At 38.2% G+C, this 21,334-nt stretch overlaps 1 protein-coding gene across 1 annotated transcript in view; it reads left to right on the forward strand.

Moving 5' to 3' along the window:
- The window catches only part of tln1 (talin 1), a 100,905-nt gene extending 82,166 nt beyond the window's left edge, over nt 1-18,739 (forward strand). Inside the window, exons 45-56 of the mRNA XM_079600204.1 lie at nt 1,609-1,792; nt 2,903-3,028; nt 4,103-4,219; nt 4,311-4,496; nt 6,014-6,121; nt 8,695-8,800; nt 10,115-10,239; nt 10,591-10,716; nt 10,914-10,976; nt 12,160-12,342; nt 16,928-17,053; nt 17,586-18,739. Coding sequence (XP_079456330.1) covers nt 1,609-1,792; nt 2,903-3,028; nt 4,103-4,219; nt 4,311-4,496; nt 6,014-6,121; nt 8,695-8,800; nt 10,115-10,239; nt 10,591-10,716; nt 10,914-10,976; nt 12,160-12,342; nt 16,928-17,053; nt 17,586-17,720 — 1,585 coding nt within the window. The 3' untranslated portion in view covers nt 17,721-18,739. The remainder of the gene's footprint in view (nt 1-1,608; nt 1,793-2,902; nt 3,029-4,102; nt 4,220-4,310; nt 4,497-6,013; nt 6,122-8,694; nt 8,801-10,114; nt 10,240-10,590; nt 10,717-10,913; nt 10,977-12,159; nt 12,343-16,927; nt 17,054-17,585) is intronic.
- The last annotated feature ends 2,595 nt before the right edge of the window (nt 18,740-21,334 follow it).

Genomic DNA, 21,334 nt, shown 5'->3' on the forward strand with positions numbered 1-21,334 from the left:
GTGTATGTCAGGTTAAATTTTTCATTTTGATTAACACAAAATAGTTAGGGGAAATACACGTTTGACAAGTTGATGTATTGTTTTGTATGTTTTTCGATTCCTAAAGGCAGAATATAAGATGAAAAAGTTCGTTATTTTCAGTCCTCCCTTAAAACTGCTCCTCATTCCAAACGAATCGTTTGACGTCATATGAGGGAGACGTCTCCCCAACTCGCTGAGCTGTGTTGATAACTGTACGAGTGATAGAGCGAGAGAATTAGTGATTAGGACATTTATTTAGTTATTTAGTTAGTTATTTAAGTTAGGTCGTTAGTATACGCAGGCGTATTTTCACGATGGTGAATTACTGCGTTTGTGCTGTGTGCAAAAACACTGTTAAAACCGGTCACAGAGTCCACTGTGTTCCGTGCCTGGGTCAACTTTGTTCGGACCAAACGCGCCGACTTCAGTGCTGCTTCGGTGTCCAAGACTTCGGTCATTTGCAGCGCCCGTTTCACTGAGAAGGACTACGCGGTTGGAGATCTCATGAGTTATAAAATGGGATTTAAAACCCGAGTGAGACTGGTAGCTGATGCGGTGCCTACGGTGTGTATGCTACTGTAGTAGAAGCACGTCGATCGCGCCCGCGCCCCTCTCTCTCTCCCACACACACACACACACACACACACCAACATATTCCAGCATTGCAATATTGACATCGATCGCAGGCTGTTCATTATAGCCACGGAGCTTCAGAGCTAAGGCGGAGCTACAGATTAGGTGTCCCTAAATAACCCGCGTATCTAACAGTAGTTCTGCATTAATTAATTTGCACGCGAGTTTTATTTATTTTTATACCGTGTATTCTCCGTGTATATTCATGCACTGAACCGCGACGCCCGTACCGTTTCGGTTCAATACGAATACATACCGTTACGCCTATACTTACCAGACACCTGTTTTTGACAAGTTTTTGATCACATTTTAGAACAGAATAAAAAACATTATAATGTCACATTGAACTCGACGGATAGAGTTTGAGGGCAAACATTGATGTTGGCTTGACAGGGACTGGCCAGAAAGTATGAAATAGTTTTAAAAGCTTTAAGTTAGTAGGTTTTATTGTCAGATTGACTGTAAAGTAAAATCAGATGAAGACAGGAAAACGTTTCCCACTGACCACCGGTCCAGAACCCATTTGACCTCATTAGAAGAACCGTATCAAACCAGTTCAGTCCCCAGTGAACCTTTTCTGACCCAATTAAACATTATAAGATCACAAAAAAACAACCCGAGATCAGGCCACACGTTTGCATTGCTCGTTTAATAGTTCACATATGTCCAGTGTTGTTGGGCATTATTGCATGTTACTTAGTCTTGCTAATATGATTTGGCATGTTTATTAGACGTAGCTAAAAAAATATATTAACACATTGCTAGAATGTTTTAACAAATTTCTAACATATTTTACCAAATTGTCAAATTGTAAAAAACTTCTGATGACGTAACTCATTACTTGCTTATAACGCAATTTCCCCAATATTAATAACAAAAAAGTCATTTTCCTTGTATATATTCTTTGTTGCCCCCTAACCGTTGGTGTACTGTAATATTGCTGTGTTTGGTCAGAGAGCACATCTTGAAGACGGCTAAAGTCCTGGTGGAGGACACGAAGCTGCTGGTGTCTGGAGCCGGAGCGAGTCAGGAGAAGCTGGCTCAGGCCGCGCAGTCCTCCGTCAACACCATCACCAAACTGGCTGATGTGGTCAAACTGGGAGCAGCGAGTCTGGGCTCTGAAGACCCTGAGACACAGGTACTGTGTGTGTGTGTGTGTGTGTGTGATAATGTGTGTGTGTGTGTGTGTGTGATAATGTGTGTGTGTGTGTGTGATTATGTGTGTGTGTGTGATAATGTGTGTGTGTGTGATAATGTGTGTGTGTGTGTGTGTGTGTGTGTGATAATGTGTGTGTGTGTGATAATGTGTGTGTGTGTGTGTGATAATGTGTGTTAGCGTGAGTGTGTGTGATAATGTGTGTTAGCGTGAGTGTGTGTGATAATGTGTGTTAGCGTGAGTGTGTGTGATAATGTGTGTTAGCGTGAGTGTGTGTGATAATGTGTGTTAGCGTGAGTGTGTGTGTTAGCGTGAGTGTGTGTGATAGTGTGTGTGTTGTGTTAACGTGAGTGTGTGTGATAATGTGTGTGAGTGTGTGTGTGTGTGTGTCTTCAGTTCTGTGCTTGGCAACAATTCTTGGGTTTCTGCTGTTCCTATGGCAACACTTAATAATTCATGGCATATTCTCGAAGCTTGTTATGACTGTATCTTTCAAGGAAGTACAGACTTTGAGGCAAGGTTTAATTACACTTGCATCAAGTTCATGAACGTGATAACTTGATCTTCAAGCCAGTGTTATCTCCATCACAGTATTGTAAGATCTCATTCACATGCGGCAGCTGATTAGTGAAGTCTTTGAGTCCATACTGCACTTTCTGTACTTTCTATTGCTAGTCAGAGTAATATACTGTTATAGTGTGACTAATACTTCATTAACTAGCCTTCATTACACACACAGCTTTTAGTTGTGTTCTCTTACTGCATATTTGCGGTACTCTTACTATATAATGTGAGACTTCTTGTGCAGTTCTTGTTCTGATGTTTCTCCTATTATTAATACATTTTGTGACACAGAAGTTTGACATTATGCCCATGCTTGTGGTGCAGTGATGGAGCAACAGGTTTTTCTTTCAATGTTTATTTTTAATCCATCCATCCATCCAAAGCGCTAGGTTTGCCGGATCCTGGAGCCGGTCTGTTTTATTAAAATGCTTTGTGTGAGGATGAGGAGTGTTATTTGTAGAAAGCATGTTGCCTATACAGACGACTACAAGAGTCATTTATGTGTGTGTGTGTGTGGTCGTGTCTCAGGTGGTTCTGATCAATGCGGTGAAGGACGTGGCTAAAGCTCTGGGTGATCTGATCAGCGCCACCAAAGCAGCGGCCGGCAAACCTCACGACGACCCCGCCATGTTACAGCTCAAGAACTCTGCTAAGGTATCACACACACACACACACACTCCGGTTAACCCTCTGTGATTTATGTGTTTTTATTGGTAACTAAAGCAGAAAGTATCAAACATTTGTAGGAAAAACTATTAAAAAGTTATTCAGGAATTGAAATAAAATAAATATTATTATTAGATGGATAAACTTTAAAAGAAAATGAGACTGAAATAAGTTTAGGTTGAAGTACTAAAATGTGTAAAAAAAATTTTAAAAAAAAATTAACACTAAACTTAAATTAAAAGTGAGTAAATTAATTTTAATAAACACTACAGTAGTATAAATATAATACTAATATAACACTGACTCGGAATAGTATCTACACAAGCAAGTACACAGAGCATATTTCATATAGGACATGCAGTATCACAACAGATTATTGTATTAGATTATACTTAACTCATTAGATTCATTAAATGGATCTCATGGTTAGGGCTGGGCAATATACATTGAATAAATCATAATTGTATGATTATTTGCTTGTGATATCAAATTAAGCAAGCAATTAAATATTGCAGTGATTTTAATGGGCTTTTTATTTGGCTGTTATGTTTCCTAAAGAGCCTGTCATCAGAAAATGTGTTCTGAACAGGTCTGCAGGTTATTATCACTATATCTGCTTCTATTTTTAGGGGAAAGCCGTTGAAAAGGTGCCTTTATTATTTGGAAAATCATTTTTCTCTTCACTTTTTTCACGCATATGGGATAAAAATATATATATATTGCAAAAATAGAGATTTAAAATAGAAAATTATTTTATTTTACATCCTTATTGCTACACATGATCACCAGATCAGTATTGGCCATTATTTGGATTTTTATTCTTTTTTTTTACTTTTTTTTAGATATCTGAATGAAAAAAGGCTTCAGGCAAAGCAGTTTAGATTTATAATATTGACTAAACTTAAACATTTCTGTGTTGGTGTGTCCCTATAATATTATTATTATTATAACTGATTATGTTCTTCTCCTTTGACGGAGTATTTCGAGCACAGACTTCATTGCAGAGCATAAGTGTTTGAGCAGTGTTGATGTGTGTGTGTGTGTGTGTGTGTGTGGCATCAGGTGATGGTGACGAACGTGACGTCTCTGCTGAAGACGGTGAAGGCCGTGGAGGACGAGGCCACTAAAGGCACGCGAGCGCTCGAGGCCACCATAGAGCACATCAAACAAGAGCTGGCTGTGAGACACACACTCGTAAAGAGATCAAGACGAGCAAGTGAAGTGCAGCTTTCCAGGTTCGTTGATCACATGTCCTGTGCCCCTCCATCAGGTGTTCAGCAGTGCAGATCCTCCTCCAAAGACGGCCACCCCAGAGGAGTTCATCCGCATGACCAAAGGCATCACGCTGGCCACGGCTAAAGCAGTGGCTGCTGGGAACTCCTGCCGCCAGGAGGACGTGATCGCCACCGCCAACCTCAGCAGACGAGCCATCGCGGACATGCTGCACTCCTGCAAGGTGACGCACCACCTGACACACATCAGCCACTGTCACGTCCACGTCAGATTTACACGCATCCTCTGAAGTCAAACAGGAATGCAATATTGTAAAACTGGCCTCTTGTCAATGAAGCTCTTCCAGAACAATGAACCAGCATGAAAACAGCATGGTAAATGTATTTAGATGGTAAATGTATGTTTGTTGTGGCGATGATGGCAGTGATGCAGCCCATTAACCCCTAAAGACCTAGAACATTTTTGGAGCAGCTGACTCGCCTGTTCTTTTCTCTGTTTCTCGAACACATTATAGCAGTTCAGCATCAAGTGCCATATATCATTTTAAACAGGAGAACCTGAAGTTTCCATCTAGCTCATTTAAATTCCAAATTTTACATTCATTTTGTCTTGGAGTGGATGAATTTGCCAGATTTAAGAAAAACGGTAGCACATTTTTTGTGATGTTTTTTTTTTTTTTTTTTTTTACTCAACTCAGACAAATCCTCCTGAAGTTTGGATTTTTTCCTTTAGAAAGTTTTACTTGCATATTCTAGATCTCCAGATTAAATTTTGACTACATGTAACAATCCCTAAGCAAGTTATAGCCATTTATTACAACATTATTATAGGCGATTTTCTGTGAAAAGCTGTTTTTTTTTTTTTTTTTTTTTTTTTACTGACAATGTAGATGTGTCCAAAAAAGTTCAGGAAGTAAAATAAATAGAAAACATTGTAATTGAACACCTGAAGCAAAAGTGACATATATATATAAAACAATCTGGGCATGAGGATGGGACTAAGCATCAACAATCATTCCTGTTTGGCTCAGAGAAATGTTTCTATGCCGAATCAATGCTGATCAAAACCTGACGATGCAATCACATTCACTACGGAGGCTCTGAATGTCCAAACGCGATTAACTCGATACCACATAAAAGCCGTGAATCTCCTCTTTACGGGACTTTTTAAAGCATACAGGATTGGATTAGCGGTTCAAAAGTTGTAAAACATTTAAGAACATTATTTTTAGCCGCCGGCGGCTGTTTAAGGGTTAAAGGGATAGTTTTCCCAAAAATGGAAATTTGTCATCAGGGTCACATTTATCCCACTCAAGTTGTTTCAAACCTGTGTGAGTTTCTGTCTTCTGTTGAACACAAAAGAAGATATTGTGAAGAATATGGGTAATAACCAGACAGTTAATGACTTCCATAGTAGGAAAAAAGATGCTATGGAAGTCAATGGGGTCCATCAACTGTCCGGTTCCCCACATTCTTCACAATATCATACAGGTTTGGAGCAACTTGAGAGTGAGTAAATGATGACAGGATTTTATTTTTTGGGTGAACTATCCCTTTAGATAAATAAAAAATACTGTATAAACGGCTGAAGTTTAGAAAGGAATAGAAAAAATAATTTCCATGTCATTTGTTTTAGACGCTACTTCTCAAAGTTTGAACACTTTTCTATGTTACCATTTTACATATGTTTAAATGCTAGTAAAGTCCCCGTGTGTAAGCGTGTGATGTCTGTGTTGTTCAGCAAGCAGCCTTCCACCCGGAGGTGAAGCGTGACGTCCAGTCTCGAGCGCTGCGCTTCGGCTCGGAGTGTGCCACGGGTTACCTGGGTCTGCTGGAGCATGTGCTAGTGGTGAGTTACACGGGTCTGCCAGACCACCCTGCTACATCCTGTAAACACACACACACACTCTTCTGGAGCTCCCTTATGGGGGTCATCGGGGTTAAAAACTGTGTGAAATAACTGACGCTGCGTTTGTCCCTGTTTTCTCAGGGGCTGAACTCACAGTATGTTTGTCACTCAGTGGGTCTCACAGTGAAAAATGTGTCTAGTTCTCTATTCGGACTTTATCATGAGGACGTAATGCGTTTGTTTTTTAGCATTTACAGAGATTAGTCAGTGATTTTATTGCCGTCCGAATCCAATGTCAGTGTTTTTCTCCCACCACCCCTGTTACTTTAGTTTTTTGACTAACACCAATGTCGTATGGTAATTTATTTGATGGGATCAATCCAAAGATGTTTTGTAAATCCTTTTTTACCTTTTGTGGAGCTTTGCGGTGATTTGCATGCTTTATTTATGAATTATTATGGCAGCAACAGTTATGCAATGCAATTTTAAAATTAAAACTACATATAAAATATAAACTTCCAGTTTATAAAGTAATTTCCACATTTTTAAAAGGATATCCATCATTTTCAGAGATAAAATGCAACACAAGAAAATCATTTAAAGCAATAGCATGTCCATTTTTCCTTTTATTAAATGGGATATATGATTGACCAAATGAATAATGCACTCCGGGGGTTCGTAGGATCATCCGAACGCATGAGGTTTATCACGAGGAGCCACACATCCTCATGAGGAACATGTACTGTCCGAATAGGGCTTAACATGTTTAAAGGTGGATACTGGAGTATGTTTTTATTTGTACAGGTCATATGAGTTGTTGAATGTGGGATTTAGTGATTAGTTGTAAGAAGGCAGATCATTGCTATGCAAATCTTTTAGTGTTTTCCTCATTTATTTTCTGTTCTCTTCCTCTTCCCGTGCGTGTGTGTGTGTGTGTGTGTTGGTTCACTGATAGCCGGTGAGTTACAGGTGACTGCATGTGAATCTCTGCCCGTGTGTGTGTGTGTTTTGTGTGTATTTGCACACTCTTTTAACATGAGACAAGAGTTATATAACACAGTGGATGCTGCAGTGCGTCTCAACTGCTGGGTTGCAGATCTATTTTATTTCCATTTATTTCCGTCTTTAAATTATTTTCACCATTTGAACTTTTCTGCAGAACCAAATTTTTAAACTTCCTCTTGGACATTTGTGTTTCACGTTAAATTTGGCATGCATCATCCATAGACTTTCCTGACAAAAAAAGTTTTTTCTAACAAAAAATTCAGCAGCCAACAAAACTACAGTTGGACATTCTGACCATGTGCACTATATTTAGTGAACTCCTGTCCAATGGGGGGCGCAAGAAACAAAGCTGCAATCATTTTGATGAAGGAAACAAATATTTGACTCCAATTTTGGTGTCATTGTTCATGATGAATTGTTATTTTTGCAGATTGCTAGTTCTGCAGTTGAGAAGCGCTGGTCAGATCTGTCTGTAGCAGCTGGTGTGATCGGGTCAGGTGTGTCTGTGTCCTGAAGCTGACAGTCGGATGCTTTCTGAGACCCTTTAACTGGAAAATATGAGTGGCATCTTGATTAGTCGGTGTTCTCTTACAGTCTTCAGATATACTGGACATTTGAATGATGTGCAGGAGGATTTAACATTTTGCCAGTGTATATCAGACTCCACTATGATAATGTTTGAGTATTTTCCATTGGTGTGTGTGCGTGTCTGTGTGTGTGAATCATGTGCATTTAACATTTTGCGATGAGAACATCAGAACAGAAAGAGACAGGGTGATTAAATGATAAATAAATCTGATTAAATTAGCACAGATTAAATAAGACCGCACAGATGTGTGCTCGCTCTCTCTGAAGCAACACACACTCAGGTTGCTGTAGGAATCCTTCATGTTTAAACCTGAAAATAACAGGGAATTTTAAAAGCATGTTTTTCCAGGGCTGGAAAAGCTCTATAAATGTCCATAGTTTATTTCTAGTTTTACTCCGCTCTTAAATATGTTGTGTATAAAGTTTTGTGAATGCCAGTGTGAAGCATTAGTCTGTCTATTGAGCATCGTATTGGAAACATTAGTGCTCTATTGATCATTTACTCTCATTTATTCCTAATATAGTCACCTGACATTTAAATGGAGATGCACCACAGTATGCATAAATGACTGGACCGGTTATTGAAATCGATTGGTCAAAACGCTGATGAGAGAGACAGACTGTCCTTTGTGATTTTTATAGGGTTTGTACAGACAGACAGATGGCATATGTTTGTCTGTGTGTGTGTGTTTCTGGTATTGTCCATGTCATTCCCAGCATTCCTCCTCATGGCCAAGTCTTTTCTTAGCCGTCTGTTCCAAACGAACAGCTCTGCTAATGCCACACACCTGTTTCACTGTCACCAGCACCACCCTGGAGGACACGCCGAGGACACACACACACACACACATCTCAGAAATCACTACAAACTGATCACACGAGTGTCTAACAGCGATTGAATCAGTGTCAGATTGATCTAACAATCCCCGTTTCAATACATTCATGTGTGTGAAGTGTTGCGTTGTGCTCTCCATCCGCAGATCATCCATAAACCAACTCATGACCTCAAGCAGCAGCTGTCCAACTACTCCAAACGCGTGGCCGGCTCAGTGACCGAGCTCATACAGGCTGCGGAGGCCATGAAAGGTACAGTGTGTGTGTGTGTGTGTGTGTCCTGGGCTTCTCCTGCCCTCTCCATCTGATCAGGTCGAGTGTCCACTTCCAGTTCTGCATCATGAGCAGGATTTATCAGGATAATCCCTGCCACCATCACTGAAAGTGATCTGAGAGCTCGGCTGATAATACCCAGACCCTGATTTAACACATGATGAGAGACGCGGAGAATCTCTGGTGTGTCTGAGAGAGAGAGAGACTTTAAAGGGGGATTTATAGCTGCCAATTCATATAAAAAGGAAGGAAATGAAGGGAAGTTGAGACCTATCCAGAACCCATATGAGCAAAATAATATTTAATAAAAGAGATATTGAAGAGATAAATAGGATATTAACGCTTTCTGGTTGCTGTTGCTGTCTTTGACTGTCAGCTTTATTGCACATATTGAAAATGTGCTTTTACAGTACTGTTCGAAAGTAGGGTCAGTTTTTTTGTTTGCTTAGTTATTTTTTAAAGAAATTAATAATTTTATTTAGCAAATATATATTAAATTGATCAAAAGTGAAAGACATTTATAAAGTAAAAAAAAATACAAAAAATTCCAATACATTGTTCTTTTTTACTTTCTATTCATCAAAGAATCCTGAGAAAGAAGGTATCACTGTTTCCACAGAAACATGCTAGTAATCAGACATGTTTCTGATCATCAAATCATCATATTAGAATGATTCCTGAAGAATCATGTGACACTGAAGACTGGAGTAAATTCAGCTTTGATCACAGAAATAAATAACATTTCACATAGAAAACAGCAGTTTAAAATGTTCACAATATTACTGTTTTTACTGTATTCTTGATCAAATAAACGCAGCTTTGGTGAGCAGAAGAGACTTTCTTTAAAAATCCACACTTTTGACCCGTACTGTATTCATTCTAATATCAATATCTCTGAGTGTTGTGTTTGTAGAGTAGTTTCTTTGAATAGTCTGAGTGAAACCAAGAGGCCATTTTGAGGTCTGAAGGTTTACACTTTTTCTTTTCTGTTTTTCAAAAGAGCAAAATTAACACACCTTTCAGAACATCAGGATTTAAAAAAAAAAGATTGTAAAGATGTAAAGCAATGCAGAAAGTGCTCAAATCAGAGTTGGAACACACGTATATAAGGAGACGGAGGAAGCCCAAACTTTGGTTTCTCTTCAAATCTGTTTGTGTAATGAGTAAATGCGTTTAAAAAACTTGTTTAAAAATTGACTTCTGACGGCGGAGGTGAAATGCTGTTTTCACACACCTGTACAGTTTCAGTAAGGCAGTAGTTGTTAGTAGAGATGTGTCTGCTGCTGTGTGTAGGCACGGAGTGGGTGGACCCTGAGGACCCGACGGTCATCGCTGAGAACGAGCTGCTGGGAGCCGCAGCTGCCATCGAAGCCGCCGCCAAGAAACTGGAGCAGCTCAAACCCCGAGCCAAGCCCAAGGTGAGGAAACGCTTACCCACATCCCTCGGGACTCCGCCAGCTTAGCTGACACTCTATACGGCTTCACAGCTCACATTTAGCTTGGAAAACCCTGCGCTGGGTTCATATATTCTTAATCTAATGTTCCTGACCATTATATGACTATATCTGTGTAACTCTTCCCGTGTGCATTGCCCAGTTTGGATTTGGATTTAAGGTAACATGAATTACTATCATCATCATCATCGTCATCATCATGGATACTGGAATGAAAAAAGCATTGTGTTGTGCTCATACGCATGTGGGAAAAACGTTAAGTTTAGTCTCAGTGTTGAGACGGTGATGTGAATGAATGCTGGTTGTGTTTAACAGGAAGCGGATGAGAGTCTGAACTTTGAGGAGCAGATTCTGGAAGCAGCCAAATCCATCGCCGCCGCCACCAGCGCTCTGGTCAAAGCTGCGTCTGCCGCTCAGAGAGAGCTGGTGGCCCAGGGGAAGGTACAACACACACACAAACACCACTCAACTTCATACACACACACACACCTGCAAATCATCTGCTTTCTTCAGCTTAATTAAGATAAGCCAGTCCTGCCCAAAGCCAATCTCTCTCTCTCTCTCTCTCTCTCTCTCTCTCTCTCTCTCTCTCTCTCTCTCTCTCTCTCTCTCTCTCTCTCTCTCTCTCTCTCTCTCAGGTCGGGGCGAGTCCAGCAAATGCGGTGGATGATGGACAGTGGTCTCAGGGTCTCATTTCTGCTGTAAGTCTGTTTCAAACACTCGTCATCACAAGCAGAGCTGGAAGTGCTGATTTCTTGACATCATTTACTCACACTCATATAGTTATAAACTTGGGGTTTGTTTAACGGTTCAAATTGCTCACGTTTCGGTTTATGTCACTGTTTTACAGTCACTGTTTCGGTGCGATTAAGTATGTGCTATTTTCAGGGGGAAAAAGGACTACTGTCAAATATAAATAAATAAAATAAGAACAAATAATCAAACTACAAGCAACAGCACAAATAAACACAATAGTGGGTCTAACATTAGTTTTCAGGTTCAGAAAATGAATAAAGTAATCAAGTGTAAAATAACACTGCGTATTTGACTGTATAAATTAAAGATGAATCCTTATTAAAGTTACAAAAGCCATTAAATCAAAAGCAGTGAGTGATTTCCTTATCTTTTGTTGTTAGATTAACATTAGAAACAGCAGGAATATTAGGCTGCTGTCACTTTAAGACATAATGCACTGGTACTGTGTACAGTACACACGCACATATTGAGTTCAATTTCAGAGACGTGGGTTCAGATGAGTACACACACACACACACCTTCTCTTTCACGTCTTCTGGCTCTTTAATGTTTAAAAGGCTTAAATGAGTTCAGTTTAAACGCAGATAGTGTGCTGTTCAGGTCATCGACTCCTGAGTGATGATGATGACGTAAATGACTGATCATATTACAGCGTACGGCTCTCGCATTGAACAGTTTATAAAGAGTGACTGTTTTATCCACGTTTTTGATCATCGCTGGTGAATCCATCGGCAGAAACATGCATTAGGAGCTCTGTCCGTCTGTTTTACACGTTATTATTAACAAGCCATATTATAGATGTGAGTTGAACCGCGGTGTGTGTGCGTGCCGAACTGTGGATGGAGAGCAGTAGATTAGATTTTTTACTGCTACACCCCTATTATAAGCACAAAAGAAGATATTTTGAAGAATGTTTCAGTTGTTTGGTCCAAAATTCTGTGCTCCAAATACAGGTTTGGAACGACATGAGGGTGAGAAAATGATGAAAAATGTCAATTTTTTGTATGAACTAAAAACCCTTTAACTTTCTGAGTTTCTTCTGATGGATTTCAGAGGTTGCATGTGAACGCATGTAGACATGAAGTAGTTTTTGATGAGGTGTTTTGTTCCTGAATTCATCTGCTCTAGGCCCGTATGGTGGCCGCAGCCACTAACAACCTGTGTGAGGCGGCCAACTCCGCCGTCCAGGGTCACGCCAGCGAGGAGAAGCTCATCTCTTCAGCCAAACAGGTGGCAGCATCTACAGCTCAGCTGCTCGTGGCCTGCAAGGTCAAGGCGGACCAGGACTCCCAGACCATGAAGAGACTGCAGGTCAGTGTGTGTGTGTGTGTGTGTGTGTTTCAGGACGGACATACCGTTTTTGAGTTACATGTTCTGATAGACTCTAGTATTGAGTTGAAAAATAAAGCTTCCAAAAGGGTTTTTTGCAGGGATGCCATTGAAGAATCATTTGTGCTTCACTAAGGAACCTTTCCGTGATCAGCTCTTAAAATAACCTTTGTTTTGTGTGTGAGAATTTCAATAATCTAAAGAGTCTTTTTCCACCATAAAGAACCTTTTGTGCAATGGAAAGATTGCATGGATGCTTAAGGTTTTTCATAGAACCATTGATGCAAAAAAATGTTGAGTGCATGATGTAAAATTAGGGTCAAATTGACTCTGTGGATTCAATACAGTTCACTAAACTTTTTATATGAAAAACAAAAAAAGGAATAAGGTAAAAACAGTAAACCTTTAATATTAATACTCACTTCTCACACATTGAGAAAAATAAACAAGAACATGCTTATAAATTGTATTTTTAACAAACAAAAAGTTTTGTTTTCACTGTAAATATTGTCCGTATTGTAAATATTTAAAACAGAATTAAACATTTTAAACAGAAGAAGTGTGGAAAAGCACTCTTTCTGTGAACTCAACATGTGAACTGATTTATACCTTTATTCTTTAAAAAAAAAAATGTGTACCTTCAATGCCGTGTACGTTTTTTCGGATAACAACATCTGACAAATGCAAATATCCCTCAAATTTACCCGCAAATATCATAATATAGATTTTGTACGCACATTCCACCGCACATCAGTGTGTCGACACTTAGCAGACATGTCAATGACACTAAATGAGAAAAGCACACTCAATTTTTAATTCATACCCATTATTACAGACAGTTAAAAAAATCTAAATGTGTCAAATTGACCAGAATCCTAATATGAAAGATCATCGTTGGCCATTGCAGTGGCCTGGCACGAATAAGCAATGAAGAGTCGGAGTTGTTTTGTGTCCGCCTCTCAACAAAGCCTTTAAATATTGAGTGACGCACCCCTCCTGCCTCCAGCGAGACAGCTGGCGTCCTGCACAGGGTTAAAGTTCAAACCTGATCAACTCTGACATCAACATTATATCTTAGTCATCATGATAGGCAGAGACGCCATATTGAGTTTTCAAACAAATGAAATGGCATTCGGACATTAAACCTGGAGCTCTGCTAGAGATTCCCACAGCATCAGAACTGTAGGTATGGGTTAGCTGTGTTTTATCTGTGCAGCCGTGAAGTGAGCAGGAATAGACCCAGTGTCATCATCTTGTCTTACACAGTCCAGCTGTCCGCTCTGATGAGGGCTTGTGATAACAGCAGTGCTGGTGGCTGCTGGGAGATTTTTTATAAATGGTCCTCAGAAATCTGCTTTAGAAATTGAACCTTATTAGATAATTTGTCACTAGAGACACTGAGAGCAACACTTAAGTTGCTGTTGAACACACTCCTTTATGATTATTAATTTGCATTCCTATTTAATTACAACCAGTGGTGCATGGTTCAGGAAATTTGAGAAATATTAATAGCTGATATTTTGTTGGGATGAGAGTGCACAATTTTGAGGGATATGGAGAGTGTACATGAATCTCCAATTGTCAAACTTTCTACATCCATCCATTCACCAACTGAATGACTGCCATCATTTGCATTCGATAAAGTCTGATTTCTTTATTTTTATTTATGTTTAATTCATTATGTTGCGCACAGCCACATTCTGAGATTCACTCAAAATGAAGTATGCAATGAAACTGACATTTGTTTGTGGATCTTTCCATGAGTGCACCACAGCACACATTTGTGAACTTTGAAACATTACTGACTGCACAACCGGAGCACGACTCCATCCGCTTTCTACTCCAGCCAATCAGATTTTAGAGCCGCGTTTTACTGGCCACATCAATCCGGCCAATCATTCCTTTGCTGCCGCCCACACACTACATGTTCAGATGTAGCAGGTCATATTTCTTTTCTTTACCTGTGATATACGTCCCTCCCCACTCCACCATCCTACTTCTGCTGATATCTGTCTGGCCAGAAGTCTCCTCTCCGGCTCAAAATAACACCAAATACTGCTTATGATACAAGACCAATTGAAATTTGAGAGGTTTGTTTCACAGTTGAATAGTTTACTTGGAAGATTTATAATTTATCATTGTTTTTTTATCTACTCCCCGGTGTCTAATATGTGTGTTTGTTCCTAGCACTGATAGAGCTGTGCACAGTGATGTGAAATGTCTTCTGTGGCAGCAATGCAGAATCTCTTAGCTATTCTAGTTTGTGTATAAAGTGCGGGCCAGTCCTTCCTCTTGCAGAGATAAATCAGACTACTGACAGCTGAACACACTCAACCCTAAATCACACCTTCAGCCATACACAATGCCTCAAAAGGCATAAAAAAGAAAAGAAAAAATTCCTGGAGCGTTTGCCAGAAGAGCTGTGTTTAGTTCAGGCTGCTCTCTCCACAGCTGCTTTTCCTTTTAAAGCCATCCCTGGAGTCCAGACACAGGCTGAGCCTTCCCTACACACACCAGATACATGACTACACACCCATGCTTGCTAAAAGCTTCTTCATTGGGTTCACAAATTAAAGTAATTGTACTTGTAGTTGCACTTGTAGTCACAAATTAATGTAGTTGTACTGGTAGCAACAAAGTTTGGTCGTTGTAGTTTCACTGCTAGCCACAAATTAAAGTCGTTGTACTGCTAGCAACAAATGAAAGTCGTACTTGTAGTTGCACTTGTTGTCGAATTAATGTAGTTTACTGGTAGCAAAAAAATAGTCGTTGTACTTGTCACAAATTAATGTAGTTGTACTGCTAGCAACAAATTAAAGTCTTTGTATTTGTAGTTTCACTTGTAGTCACAAATCAATGCAGTAGTACTTGTAGACTATTATAAAGTCGTTGTACTTGTAGTTTCACTGCTAGCCACAAATTAAAGTTGTTGTTCTTGTAGTTTCACTGCTAGCCACAAATTAAAGTCGTTGTACTTGTAGTTTCACTGCTAGCCACAAATTAAAGTCGTTGTTTTTGTAGTTTTACTGCTAGCCACAAATTAAAGTCGTTGTTTTTGTAGTTTCACTGCTAGCCACAAATTAAAGTCGTTGTTCTTGTAGTTTTACTGCTAGCCACAAATTAAAGTTGTTGTTCTTGTAGTTTCACTGCTAGCCACAAATTAAAGTTGTTGTTCTTGTAGTTTCACTGCTAGCCATAAATTAAAGTCGTTGTTTTTGTAGTTTCACTGCTAGCCACAAATTAAAGTCGTTGTTCTTGTAGTTTCACTGCTAGCCACAAATTAAAGTCGTTGTTCTTGTAGTTTCACTGCTAGCCACAAATTAAAGTCGTTGTTCTTGTAGTTTCACTGCTAGCCACAAATTAAAGTCGTTGTTCTTGTAGTTTCACTGCTAGCCACAAATTAAAGTCGTTGTTCTTGTAGTTTCACTGCTAGTCACAAATTAAAGTCGTTGTTCTTGTAGTTTCACTGCTAGCCACAAATTAAAGTCGTTGTTCTTGTAGTTTCACTGCTAGCCACAAATTAAAGTCGTTGTTCTTGTAGTTTCACTGCTAGCCACAAATTAAAGTCGTTGTTCTTGTAGTTTCACTGCTAGCCACAAATTAAAGTCGTTGTTCTTGTAGTTTCACTGCTAGTCACAAATTAAAGTCGTTGTTCTTGTAGTTTCACTGCTAGCCACAAATTAAAGTCGTTGTTCTTGTAGTTTTACTGCTAGCCACAAATTAAAGTTGTTGTTCTTGTAGTTTCACTGCTAGCCACAAATTAAAGTTGTTGTTCTTGTAGTTTCACTGCTAGCCATAAATTAAAGTCGTTGTTTTTGTAGTTTCACTGCTAGCCACAAATTAAAGTCGTTGTTCTTGTAGTTTCACTGCTAGCCACAAATTAAAGTCGTTGTTCTTGTAGTTTCACTGCTAGCCACAAATTAAAGTCGTTGTTCTTGTAGTTTCACTGCTAGCCACAAATTAAAGTCGTTGTTTTTGTAGTTTCACTGCTAGCCACAAATTAAAGTCGTTGTTCTTGTAGTTTCACTGCTAGCCACAAATTAAAGTCGTTGTTCTTGTAGTTTCACTGCTAGCCACAAATTAAAGTCGTTGTTCTTGTAGTTTCACTGCTAGCCACAAATTAAAGTCGTTGTTCTTGTAGTTTCACTTGTGGTCACAAATCAATGCAGTAGTACTTGTAGCCAATTGTAAAGTCGTTGTACTTGTAGTTTCTCTGCTAGTCACAAATTAAAGTTGTTGTACTTGTAGTTTCACTGCTAGCCACAAATTAAAGTAGTTTTATTTGTAGGCACAAGTTAAAATGTCCACAGGTTTGCCGTGTGACAAAGCAGTGTATATACCATGATGAACACCAAGACAAGAACACTAGAAGATCGCTGTATCAGCTGTGAATATAGAGCTAGATGACAACTGTTAAATAAATGTCAGTCAGGTATTACTCTTGTATTTAAGTATTGATTATTAATATTAGGAATGGTGTCTGTAGTTTAGAGTGAGTTTGATGAGGTGGATCTTAAAGCGTAATGCACAAGTGTGTTGTTGAGTCCTCATGTCTGCTTGTCTTTAGGCTGCTGGTAATGCCGTGAAGCGGGCGTCCGATAACCTGGTGAAGGCGGCACAGAAGGCTGCGTTCGAGGCTCAAGATGACCAGGCTGTGATCGTGAAGAGCAAGATGGTGGGCGGCATTGCTCAGGTAAAGAGAACCTCAGTGAAGCCTCAGCGATAGCATGTTTAGAGGCACTTTACTGTGTGTTTTGTGAGTATTTCCAGCACAATGATTGAACTTTACAGTGCAAGGTTGCTTGTTAAGTTCCCTGTACCTGTCTGTTTTTACAGTCCCACTTTATATTAAGTGGCTTTAACTACTATGTACTAACATTCAAATTTATTATTTGATACAATAGACTTACTGTGTACATGCATGTTTTTACATTGTGCTTATATTTTGAAAATACCTGCATGTAATTACAGCTGAAAATAAAGTGTTACCCGCTAACCTCACCGTATCACACCTCAATAGCAGCACAAGTGTCTTACAATACAACATCAACTCAATAATCGTACATTTTACTTATTTTTCGATGCAAGTACATAGTACTTAAAGCCACTTAATATAAAGTGGGACCGTTTTTACTTGTTCAAGTTGATTACGGCATCCAGTGAATGAAGTATGTTATGAATGTGCTGCGATGCGTATGTTGATCTGGATGTGTGTGTGTCGTCAGATCATCGCTGCTCAGGAGGAGATGCTGAGGAAGGAGAGAGAGCTGGAAGAGGCCCGGAAGAGGCTGGCCATGATCCGACAGCAACAGTACAAGTTCATGCCGTCGGAGCTCCGAGAGGACGGCCAGGAGCAGTGAGCCTGATCCGGGACATTACACACACACACACACACACACACACCAGAGGATGAGGAAATCATTCAGCATATGCAACGAGTAAAAAGTGAACCATGTATCAGGATGTCTATTTTAAAAGTCACTTTTATGAGCATTGCCATGCCAGCTTTATTGGTTTTTTTTGTATTTTGAAAATATGCCACATATGCAAGTTATTTGTAATTTCTATAAAATATTTTTTTTCTTTTTTTTTTTTTTCTTCAGTACTAGATAGAGTAATTAGATCATCAGTTGTGAACGCTTGTGATCATGGCAGGGGCCAAACAGTGTTTGTAATGTCTGGTAAGCTTTCCGAGACAACATTCGTCTTCTGCTCTTCTCACAGTCGACAGCGTTTTCCTTTTTTTTTTTTTTTTTTTTTTTTTTTTTTTTTTGTGGCAATGTGGACCAGTGGTGCAATCATTAACTTTGCGTTGAAACAATTCATAGAGAAAACATATCATTTTTTTAAAGAAAAGAATAATAAAGCTTTGAAACGTTACAAATAGTATCTCCTTTTAATGTTTTTTGCAGTGTCAATGTTTGCGTTTGTGACAACTTGATCTACTGCCATTTCTATCAAAAGTATATCTTTTATAAAGCATAAAAGCCATATTTCCATTTTTGCTTTTATAATGTATTTTTTTTTTTCTTTTGTTCCAATTCACTGTTGATGTAAATCCCATCCAGATGTATACAGACATTAGTAGATTAAAAATGATTTGCAGCAGAAGAATTGGTTAATTAAAATGGTTGATAATCAGAGTAATTATAAAGAACTGTTTTAAAGAAATGATAAAGACTGTTATTAATGGATCAAATACATAAACAGTTTGAGTTTTTGCCATTACTGCCTTTCCTGTTGCATTCAGTATATTCTGAATCTGTCCTGCTTTTATATTTTATAATTGTGTATTTAACAGTTTCTCACCTAAAATAAGCAAACGCACTTAGTCATGTGTTTAACTCAAAACTCATAAATTCACTGTTTTTCAAATATCTCCCGTTGCATTTGTGTGTTTGTTTCGTGTTTTGTTTCTACAGAGGTGCTGTTGTTGGATGGTTTATCATTTACTTGTATAGACCGATAACATTAAAGACGAACAATTAATAGGTCATTAATGAACATTTTATAATGCTTAAACATATCTGCAGTTCATGTGCACTCAAATATCAAGGTAAATCATTATTTGCCTGGCTAAAGAGATTTCATGTTTAATAAAATATTTCTAAAGCAGAAGAATGCTTTCTAGGAAACTGGAAATGTGTTGTTGTTTTTAAAAAAACAAATATCTGCCGAGCATTACATAACTAGGTGACAACATCAATCATCTTAGTAAATCGTGTGTTTGAAGTTTTGGTTTAATTTAATTGGGGGGACGAAATGATTAGACATCCATTCTTTAAATGTCATTAAAACACATCTGAACAATTGTGAAATTGCATCTGGAGGATACATGTAAAGCTAAAAGTCATCAGCATAAAAATGTAAGTTTATTGTTTCATGATAGTATTATCTAAGGGGAGCATGTACAATGAATAAAAGTGGGCTGAAGACTGAGCCTTGTGGTGCTCCATTTACTCCACTTGTGTTTGCCTTTTATAATTCATCAAAATCATACTAGTCGGACACGTGTGATCTAAACATGGTTAATCCTCGCCCACAAAAGTCAATGTAGTTAATCTAATTAAAGACAACGTTATGATCTCTGGTGTCAAACGCAACACTAGCACAACCAGTACCAGATGCACTCACGTTCATATGACAGAAGCATGCTGTGTGCAGTCTGTACTATGATGTGGGCTAAATCCTGATCAAACGCTTTATAAAGGCCATTTCTCTGAACAAACAGCATGGTGGACACAAAGTAAACATAAATTAAAGATTTAGATATTAGTTTCACCTTTTAAGTTGAATTACTGACATAAATGAACTTTTGCACCATATTCTCATGTTTCGAGTGTCACCTGAACGACCTGGGCATTTGCAGTTATTCACCCGCTTATAAAGGCGGCACAACTTTGTTTCGGCCGCCTTTATAAGCGGGTGAATAACTGCAAATGCCCAGGTCGTTCAGGTGACACTCGAAACATGAGAATATGGTGCAAAAGTTCATTTATTTCAGTAATTCAACTTAAAAGGTGAAACTAATATATTATATAGACACATTACATGCAAAGTGAGATATTTCAAGCCTTTATTTGTTATAATTTTATTATTAATTATGGCTTACAGATTATGAAAACCCCAAATTCAAAATTAGTATATTGTGAAAAGGTTTTCATAAGCTGTAAGCCATAATTAATAATAAAATTATAACAAATAAAGGCTTGAAATATCTCACTTTGCATGTAATGAGTCTATATAATATATTAGTTTCAGCTTTTAAGTTGAGTTACTGAAATAAATGAACTTTTGCACCATATTCTCATTTTTCGAGTGTCACCTGTACTTGAATCAACTCGCACCAATGCTACATTCTTACTTCATTTTTCTAAATGTCATAATTATTTGTTAACAGCTATTCATCACTTCAATGAGCTCATTGTTTCTACCTTAAAATATTACATTGTTTAAATTAATACATTTGGTAACACTTTAAGATGAATTAGTTACTGTAATATCAAGTATAATCTAACATGAACTGACCATGAGAAATACCTTTATTGTATTTATTCATCCTTATTAACGTAATAATGAGGGCGTATTAATGGATAAATGCATATAAGTGCAGATTATTAGTCCATGCTCACTAATGATAACTAATGAACCTTATTGTAAAGTGTTACCATACATTATTAGCTAACTGTGTGATTTGTATATGTACATTTCTGAAATACATAACTTAGACAGTCACATCTGATTACTGATCTCTAAATTATAATGTGGACTCGTGCATTTTCTGTAAAGCTGCTTTGAAACGATGTGTATTGTGAAAAGTGCTTTACAAATAAATGAAAAATTAATTGAATTATTTTAAAGACATTTAAAAATAAGTTTAAACTGTATTCATAAAGAAAGTAGCATTTAAACACACACACATTTGATTGTATTTATTGGTTTATTTAAAAAGGGACAGTGCAATTTCATAAAACACATGAACAAACATGGTTAAAAAAGCCAGAATTCGCCAAAAGGCTGTTTTTCATCTGTAGTCCCCTGGTGAAGATGTAAAAAAAAAAAGCATTAAAATATGAACAAGAAAATACATTTACAAGTCTATGGAAAATTGACTACAATATAAATGACACTGTAAGATAACTTAAGGTACACTGTACCTGTTACAATAATAAGACACACAAACAACATATTTTCAAAAAAGCTATAGTAATATATAACACAGCTTAATAGGCTCGGCTTTTAATGTTGGCAGACATAATTGTTAATGAGTCCATGTTTTTGTGAAGGCCTTGTAAGTGTTGAGCTGCCTAACCTAATGTCCAGGCAGTGAGTGTGTCTTGAGTTATAAGATACTCGAATGCAGCATCTTTAAGAGACTATGAGGAAGATGTGATGCATGATTACATCAGAAGCTGTGTTTCCCAGGAATAATCCTGACCTCTTCTCGAGTATAACTGGAGAGCGAGGATCCCGA

Source organism: Phoxinus phoxinus (assembly GCF_949152265.1).
Source record: "Phoxinus phoxinus genome assembly, chromosome: 23".
Lineage (NCBI taxonomy): Eukaryota > Metazoa > Chordata > Actinopteri > Cypriniformes > Leuciscidae > Phoxinus > Phoxinus phoxinus.